The 9,293-nt window shown below is 39.3% G+C and overlaps 1 protein-coding gene across 1 annotated transcript in view; it reads right to left on the reverse strand.

The window, feature by feature from the left end:
* LOC135497734 (uncharacterized) overlaps window positions 1-8,842 on the reverse strand; it is a 29,207-nt gene extending 20,365 nt beyond the window's left edge. The window contains exons 1-6 of the mRNA XM_064787566.1: window positions 8,707-8,842; window positions 8,182-8,408; window positions 6,594-6,753; window positions 4,679-4,904; window positions 3,873-4,092; window positions 2,321-2,566 (exon numbers count right to left, since the gene is read on the reverse strand). Of these exons, the coding sequence (XP_064643636.1) occupies window positions 2,321-2,566; window positions 3,873-4,092; window positions 4,679-4,904; window positions 6,594-6,753; window positions 8,182-8,408; window positions 8,707-8,788 (1,161 nt within the window). The 5' untranslated portion in view covers window positions 8,789-8,842. The remainder of the gene's footprint in view (window positions 1-2,320; window positions 2,567-3,872; window positions 4,093-4,678; window positions 4,905-6,593; window positions 6,754-8,181; window positions 8,409-8,706) is intronic.
* Between the last annotated feature and the right edge of the window lie 451 nt (window positions 8,843-9,293).

Genomic DNA, 9,293 nt, shown 5'->3' on the forward strand with positions numbered 1-9,293 from the left:
AGAGGAAGGTGTGACGTGACAGTATCAACGTCGCACGATCGTAATTGGTTTCACTTGGATATGGAAGTTTTTCTCGCCTATTTCGTGATTCTCGTGACTTGAAACATTTTTGAAGAAAACATGAAAACGATTTTGTCACAGAAGCAGCTGTCGGTTAAGCATCATTGAGTTATCGAAATAAAATATCATCACGAGGACGGTTTGTCGCGGCTTTACTTCATGAAAACCATGTTGAATAATACGAGTATGCGCGTGCATGGTGTTTACAAAATCACCGTGATGTCATCAGATATCCATCCACTATCAGCCACGCTAATCAGAGCCTTACTCTCGGGCTTGACGTTGGGACACATAATTACCCATCAACGTGCGACTCATTCGCGCGCGATAGTTCACTTGCCAAATTGTCGATTGAACGAAAAAATAACATCGTAACTGAAGCAAATGAGCATCACGATGGTTTGCATGCGATAGATCGCACATAACTTTCAATGAAAACGGCCGAAACATTCACAAATGATATGCCATGTTGTAAAATTTGTTTGCATGTAAATTTTCTTCTCAAACAAATTGAAACTTAAGTTTTGGGAGGGAGTTGAAATGTCCACTTAGCCACAGAAAAAGGCAACTAAAAAGAATTTCATTTTTAACAGAAATGTGTATTATATTTACACCATATAGATCATTGAATTTGATTTCGACCTTCATCGATCATCGGTCCTCATCAGGCGGTCAAATGATTACTAGAAAGAACATACTACATACGAGAGTTGTATGTACATGTGCCTACTACACATAATACAGGTTGAGAAGGGATTAACAGGATTAGGATAATCCCACCACTTGCAAAGAACTGCTTGTTAAGATTAGGCTCGGCTAATCTAATATGAATTGCTTCTTTTATTGTGGTTTCGAAATCAGTTCTCCCAGAGTCTAGTATGGCTGAAAGGGTGGATGTTGTCCTGGGTGCCGACAAATGGTACCCAGGTTCGAGATCGACTGGACAATAAGCACCCTGGGTGCCATTACACTAGACAAACAGCACCCAGCTTCTTCTTGCCTGGCTTACAGATCTTAGGGACGAGGACGTTTCTTGCAATCTCGTTTTATCTCGCGCCGTGGTACTTGCGGCATTGGCAGTGCTCGAAATAAAAAAAAGGTTAACAGAAAATAAAAGGTCTTGGAAAGCACATTTCGGATATATCCCTCCTTTATACCTTTTCTGATTAAATCATCCGAAATGTGCTTTCAAAGACCTTTAGGCCTAAACGCGTTTTTTTCTGTTTATCTGTTCTTTTTTTATTTCGCGCACTGCCAATGCCACAAGTATCACGGCGCGAGATAAAACGAGATTGCAAGAAACGTCCTCGTCCCTAAGATCCGTAAGCCAGGCAAAAAGAAGCTGGGTGCTGTTTGTCTAGTGTAATGGCACCCAGGGTGCTTATTGTCCAGTCGATCTCGAACCTGGGTACCATTTGTCAGCACCCAGGACAACATCCACCCTTTCAGCCAGAGTCTAGTATGGAAAAGCAATCCGAAACAGACCGATAGCATTCTGAAAGAGACTGAGAGGGTTGGTAACAGGCGCAAGTGTCAAGATGTTGCGTGATTGCAGAAGCCGAAGTGGTGCAATGTTCCTTCGTGCTGATAGCCAAGTGTCTTTTGGTCTTACCAATGTAAGAAGTATCTGTATCACACTGTCATGTAAATTTGTAAACAACATTGGCTTGAGGGGAATGCGGCACAGATTAGTGAGAAATAATTCTTAACTTTGAATGTAGTGAAAATGATCATAATATCGATATTGAAGTAACGTTTAAAAACACGTCGGATTTTCTACCCGTAAATGATGAATAGTTGCCCGATAGAAGGATTTGACCGCCTGGTGAGGACCAATGAAGGTATAAATCGATTGAAATGATCTATGGTGTAAATATGTGACTCGCTCTACCAAAACTGGGCGCTTGTCGCATCTGAACTTGACAGGTTGATACGGACTTGTTGTTCATTTCCCTATTGTAGACCTTTTGTGAAATGTGACCAAATCAGTTTGTATCAACCTGTCGAGTTCAGATGCGACAAGCGCCTAGTTTTGGTAGAGCGAGTCACATATATGTAAACATGTAAATAAACGTTTCTGTTCAAAATGAAATTCCTTTTAGTTGCCGTTTTCCTATGGCTAATTGGAAATGGGGACTTGTAGTATCATGACTTTTCCTTTTTCTGCTCTGAGCGTTTAGGCTGCAGGGACCAGGGAATGGTTTCATAGACTGTATGGCAGAAGAGACTAATAACAGCCGAATCTGCCTTAAGTACCTACATTGGTCATAACAGTCGACTCCCCTGCAAGTTTCTTCGACTTTAGTATTTCATTTCCACCAGGGACAATACCCACATCAAGATACAGGTTCACTCGTGATTTGTCGTCAGTAGCCTTCACCGAGATCTCAAAGGCTGGCTCCGTGTAGTCTCTCCCGGCAATCTGATGAACCTGGCATTGGTTGGTGCGAGATTGAACTGACCGACGTTCGCGTTTTTCTACATCGTCAAAATTAAACTCGATATCCTTAAAGGAAAAAAAAATGAATGATAAACCATCCACGGTTAAACTTTCATCCAAAGTGCTTGGGTCAAATGCAATGAAGCTGACATGCATGAAGAAAATCTCAAACAGCCAAATCAGAAAAAATCGCCCGACTGCTATGATTTGAACGACTGCCAGCCATGTTTCAAACGCCTTCAGATGTGATAGACTAGGCCTACCTGTCGCCCGCATCGATCAATAACTAATAAATTGTGGTATTTGAAAATAATATGACACTTTCTGGTGTGCTTAAGCTGTAATGTGTTTAATGGGAAACTAAATGCCAGGCAGGGCTGCAATCATTTTGCGCGAGCTTAATAGTGGTGATGCGATGGCCTCTTTGTAAATCGAAAAAGTATTCCCTTTTCCATACCCGCGGTACTGCTATTCAGATGGTGGCTACACACTAATACTAGCGGCGTGGTAATATGCGAAATTAGTGCCTCTTGTGTCAGGATTAGCCATTATATCAACATGCTTTTTTAGTCGACTTTGTGTGACGCCAAATTTCGTACATCTCGTACATCTTGACTTTTGGTAGATGCAGGCAAAATCGAGTTGAAGAAAGTTATGATTTCTTAACATGCTGGGGCCATAGATGGTTAAGATTATGGGCAAATTGAGCAAAATCAAGGCTCGTGATTGTTAAGAATGAATAAAGAGAAACCAGGAAAATAAATAAGTTATCTTAAAATACATTATCTGATGTAGCCAAGTCCAGTTCTTTAAATAACCTTACCATGATAATTGTAATTGGTGCTTTGTCTAACGAATTGGTTTATCCACAACTTAACAACTTTTACGCTTATAATCAGAACCGCAAGGATGTCCCACACTCGGCAATCATGGGCTGAGGGTCGTCCTCGTGATATTTTTAATATGAGTAGTTACCTTAAAGCGAACTGGAACCGCCGAGCGATTTATTCAACTTTTCGACTTTCACCGCCCGAGAAAGTCAAACTTCCAACTTCCTATTCGAGTTCAGATTTGTAGCTCCGCCCCCAGTGCCCGAGCATGCGCAGTTCAATTTGTTATTATTGAGAATCATGTGAGAATCACGTGAGTCATGCGATCTTTCATTCATGAGCTTTCGTAGTAAATTCCATAGTAGTGACGTCACTCAATGATTGACAGCTAGGCGCCATGTTTCATTCATGCCTCGTTCTGATCACCCGATACGCGGGAAATGAAAACGAGGTCATACGAACTGGTTTGGCGGTTCCAGTTCGCTTTAACCTGTAAACCATCCAGCAAAGAATAGAGAACATTACATTGAGCCATCACCTACCGGTTCCTTAGTCGCGTGAGCTTCGAAAATTGGTCCACTATCATCGTTCTCATTTCCATGTGTGTCAAAGATGTTGCCTCTGATGCTTGGAGCCTGATACTTCCATATCAGAGCACGAAACAAAACTACCCTGAAGCTGATAAACCACAGGTTGACTTCAAGTGTGACAAGAGCCTTTAACTTAAGAATCAACGGGATCAACACTATGTCCATCCGAACTCTAAAAATAATAAAAAATGCCTTTGTGAGTAAGTGTTTGGATTCAACACAAATAAAATGAATATTAATGCCATAAAAAACAATTACGCCAGACCAGGCCTTTCAATTACGTGGAGACCTCTACACCCTGTATTTTTTTAGCCTATTTTGAGGGACATGTTTTTTAGCTTTTTAGCTTAATTTGGGGACATTTCATCGCGCCAATTTGCCTGAACAGCGACGTCATTAATCGAAGTTAGTGACTGATATCACCACATACACCTGAAAAATCATACTTTTAGGGTAAAACTATAAAATTAGGCCATTCGGATGAGATTTGGTTATGTTAGGGGTCAAAAAACGCTTCAGGGGGTCATATTGTTAAAAAAAGACCTAATTTGGGGACATCCTGTACGGCCTACACCGTTATACGGTTATACGTTATACAGTGTAGGAATCATGTAATTGAGAGGCCTACAGACAGCTATAAGAATGACAGGAATGATCAATGAGTTTGTAACAATAGAAAAAAGTTCAACAAGAGGCCGTAAGATGTATGTTATTTTATCTGTATTTCCCTTTTGAAGGTTAGCCTAGATTACACCTACCTGACGCTGAGTGGAAATTTTAAGAAATAAGTATCCATCATAGTTGGGAATCTCACTTCACAAATCGCCCCCGTCAATCTCAGCTTGGCATACAGGATAAAGCCGATTCCTGCTTCACCATAGAGTTTGATACCAGTACTAGGTGTGGCAATAGCGTATGCGAACAACTTTAACACCTTTGCACCAATCTCGATCTCCAAGCCGACATAACCTTGGACACCAAAGGCTAAAATACAGAAAAATGTAAATTTTCTTCAAACACGAGAAAAACCCAAAGTGACTGTTTGTACAACACTGTGGTTTTTAGCAAGCAATTGTATAGTGAATTCTATCAAAGAGAGGGGCTGGGGTAGGGGTTAGGACGGTGTAAAAATGTCCCTATCACATAACCAGGCATAATTTTACGTTTTATAAGTGTAAGCTAAACAAAACATTGCCAGCAATAACGTTTAAAGAAAACGTGATCATGCCGATTCACTGCCTAGAAATACATTTAAGAAGAAAATTAGTGGGAGGAATTTTCTGTTAAATTTCTGGTATCATTTTAATGAGTACACATGTATTCGGTATTTTTTACTCCGAGTTTTCTTCTGCTAAAAACGTGATGCAGCAGAAAAATGGAAACAGCCGCTGTCGAAAAATCACCCTGTCTATCACAATACGTACCGGGACCGACCTGGTATCGAACCCGTACCTCAGAGGTGACAGACGCCGACGTTCTATTGCGCCATTCAAGCAGCCCCATCCCGATACCAACTTAGCAGACGATAGAGATGATGAAGACGGGTTACCTGATTACAAGTTAAGCATGATCATACTACTCCATTCAGTTAGTATGCGTCCCAAAACGCGTCATTTCTAACTATGGTTGTCATTGTGTCAGTATGAGTGTTGGTGTGAATGGGTTAATGTTTGGTTTGAATGGGTGTGTTGTAGGAAGTTGCCCAGTGGGTTTCTGAGCACTTCCTGTCTGGTGTGAATGAGGAGAAGGAATGAGGTGTGAATTTGCTTAGGGTAAGTGTGCCAAACCTTTTGTAATATACAATGTACACTTGGTAGATATCGCTAGGTTCAATGAAACCAGTTTCAAAGTAGTTACACGTATTCAGTTGGGTTGTTCAGTTAGTTTGGTGTGATAAGTCATTTTGTATTAGTTTGGTGTGATAAGCCAGTTTGTATTAGTTTGGTGTGATAAGCCAGTTTGTATAAGTTTGGTGTGATAAGCCAGTTTGTATTAGTTTGGTGTGATAAGCCAGTTTGTATAAGTTTGGTGTGATAAGCCAGTTTGTATTAGTTTGGTGTGATAAGCCAGTTTGTATTAGTTTGGTGTGATAAGCCAGTTTGTATAAGTTTGGTGTGATAAGCCAGTTTGTATTAGTTTGGTGTGATAAGCCAGTTTGTATAAGTTTGGTGTGATAAGCCAGTTTGTATAAGTTTGGTGTGATAAGCCAGTTTGTATAAGTTTGGTGTGATAAGCCAGTTTGTATAAGTTTGGTGTGATAAGCCAGTTTTGTATTAGTTTGTTTGTAGAGAGCCAGCTTTGTATAGGTCTTTGTGTATAGGCCTGTGGAAGTGTACAGTGGTAATTTACATGTGGGAGGACAGGATGTTGTCCTGTGTGATCGTCTGGTATTGTACATGTATGGGCGGGTCTAAGTACTGTGTGGGGTATGGAGCTCGATCTGAGTAATTAATTAATTAGTAATTTAGTTAAGGTAATTGAATGCTCGCCGCTGGAAGTGGTTACTTGTTCATAGTTAAATTTCTACCAGTTACTTAGTATGTTCCTGTTTATTCTATTTAAGTTCCTATATTAAACGTGCAGTGCAGAAACCCGTCGTTTGTGTCATAACTGGTCGCAGCGTCAATCTGGGCGTAACATCGAATATGTGACAGTATGAATACGCATACTTACCGAAGTTCATAGGGACTATACCACCGACCAAGAAAAAGTAGTCTACGTGAAAAAATGTGAGGTGAAGTTTTGGAAATTGATATGTTGCCCTAAGGTGGAGGTCACCGAGGAGGTATTCGAGCATTTTCCCTGAGGTGAATGTGTCGATGAGATCGTTGTACTGAAAGGTGAAGAGAGAACCCCATTGAAATGATTAAGAACCTTACTAAGCAAAGTGTTTTCCTTAATATAATATTTACCAAAGTCTTTCATTTTTAGAAAAAAACCCTGATAACCTTAACACCAATTAAAAACGTTCGAAGTTATCATAATGTTATGAAGTACATATACAAGAAACAATCAAAACATGTCTTTTGAAATAAGAAATAATTTGGCGACCTCAAGGTTTGTCAGCTAAGAGGTGAATAGGCAAAATTAAACTAAATTTATCAATGGAACTGCCTTTAATTCCCAGGTAAAAAAACCTGACATACCCGATAAGAATATTGTAGGATTCTTAGTTAAACTTTGAAAAGTTATGACCAACATCTCTGATAGTTACGAAAGCCCAGAAGGCTCATTTAATATTCAAAATTCAAAATTCAAAATTAAACAAATATTGAACTTTGAATTTTGAACAATGCTCTTCTTTGACTTCAAAATTCAAAATTCAACAATATTGATCTTTGAATTTTGAATTTTGAAGTCAACCAATTGTGCGACTTCAAAATTTCAAATATTGAATTTTGAATTATGAAATCATCCAATTGTGCGACTTTAAAATTCAAAATTCAAATTCAATATTTGAAATTTTGATTTTGAATTTCGAAGCCACACAATTGGTTGACTTCAAAATTCAAAGATCAATACTTGCTTATTTTTAATGTTGAGGTCAAAGAAGAGCATAGTTTAAAATATAAAGTTCAATATTTGTTGAATTTTGTATTTGAATTTTGAATATTGAATGATCCTTCTGGGCATTCGTAGGTAATACCTGTCTCGTCCCATTAACATTCATTGGATGTATCAATGTTATGAATAACTATTAAGATTATTTTAAGGAAAATAAGTAGATTAGCCACAGTGGGGAAAACACACTTATAAATATGCCCTTTCCGCCAATCACGATAGTAATCTTGACTCACATGCGAGGAGAAAAGGCGCACATACAAAGGTAATTACAAAGGTAATTACAAAGGTAGGGTCGGAAATTTTAAAACAATTGATTGAGAATATTTCATTTTCATTTTCATAATGTATTATGTATATAGCCTCGTTTTCAACACAGAGGTTTGGGTGAGACAACCACAATCGCTTGGCCTGGGTCGGTGCAAAATGTGGAAGCATTTCAAAAGCATTCAAACTACATTATTCGATATTTAATTTGAGATGTTTTAGAATAGAAGTTAATACCTCACTGTCGGTATTGATTTTCTCACCCAAACCGCTCGGATGGAGCTAAAATATTGGCAAAAACCTCGGCTACGCCTCGGCTTCGGTCTACATTTTAGCTCCACCCTCGCGGTTTTGGGGAAACAACCAATACCTCCAGTGCGGTGTCAATTCCTTAAGCAGGATATCATGAGGAATGCTATGGTTAAACACTTACAATAGCTTCAAACAGTTTCCACATATCTTTCATCAGATTGAAGACAACCACAGGATCTAAGTTCTGCATGTCTAGCAATGCACTGATGTCTCCAATAGTCATGTTAGCTAACTGTGCGCCAAGGAGTTCAATCCCGGCATTCGTCAGGCCTTGGCCTGGCGTGAAAACCTCGTTCACTCGACCTGTGATATCCATCACACGTCCGAGTAAAGCTTTTATTCCTTTGGCTGAGAAAAGAGAAAAAAAAAAGTTAACATTCTTTTCACGAAAGTAAGTTGTTCAGGGCGGATCATCAAACAATCTTAATGTTTGTATCTAAAGGCGATGACAGACAATGATGATGGGTCATACTTCAGTGGAATGTCAAAGCTATCTAGGGTAGAAAACCCCGGTAAGATTCTTACATGTGACCCTCCATTTCATTACCAATCACTTGTTCAAAATATTCATATGGAGAAAATTGGGCGGGGTTCAATTTTCAATATTTTCAGGGTGCGTGTTAGATTTCATTACGCTATAACTTACCCCCCTCTATCGTAAACTTCCACCCTGGTTTCATATTGCCTCTCGAATAACTACCAATCCCTCTTTTAGCAACATTATGCATTTGTTCGCGGTAGCTGCCCTGTTTCTTCAGTTCATCATATAGTGTATTGGTGAGTTGTCCTTTCTAAATAATGGTAGCAAGGATAAAAAATGCAATTAGTATCACCCTGTAGTATGGATCTTCCTTTCTGCCGATAATCAGGTTGGTCTTGAAACTTACAAAGCCATGGAAACAGTTTGTGCAACAAAAAAAAACAACAAAGGTGTGTTATTATGGTTACAGAGTTATTTGCATAATGTCAGCAGGTCATACACTGCTGATAATTTGTAAAAAAGTTTTTCCCGAATGTGTGCGATGATGATGTGTCTCTTTGATTAACACGTAACATCTATTTAAAAATGCGTTTCCATTCGTGCCGTATACTACTGGAAACGCCCGATTCCTCTCTTTCTGCAGGATGTTAAATCCGGCGGTAATTATCTCTTTAGATGAATCATAAACGTCGCATTGGCTCCGAGCTCTGTTCACCACCCAAAGGGGCAAATATTGCCAATAATTGAGCCGG

The sequence above is a fragment of the Lineus longissimus genome, chromosome 13, assembly GCF_910592395.1.
Source record: "Lineus longissimus chromosome 13, tnLinLong1.2, whole genome shotgun sequence".
In the NCBI taxonomy this organism is placed as follows: Eukaryota; Metazoa; Nemertea; class Pilidiophora; order Heteronemertea; family Lineidae; genus Lineus; species Lineus longissimus.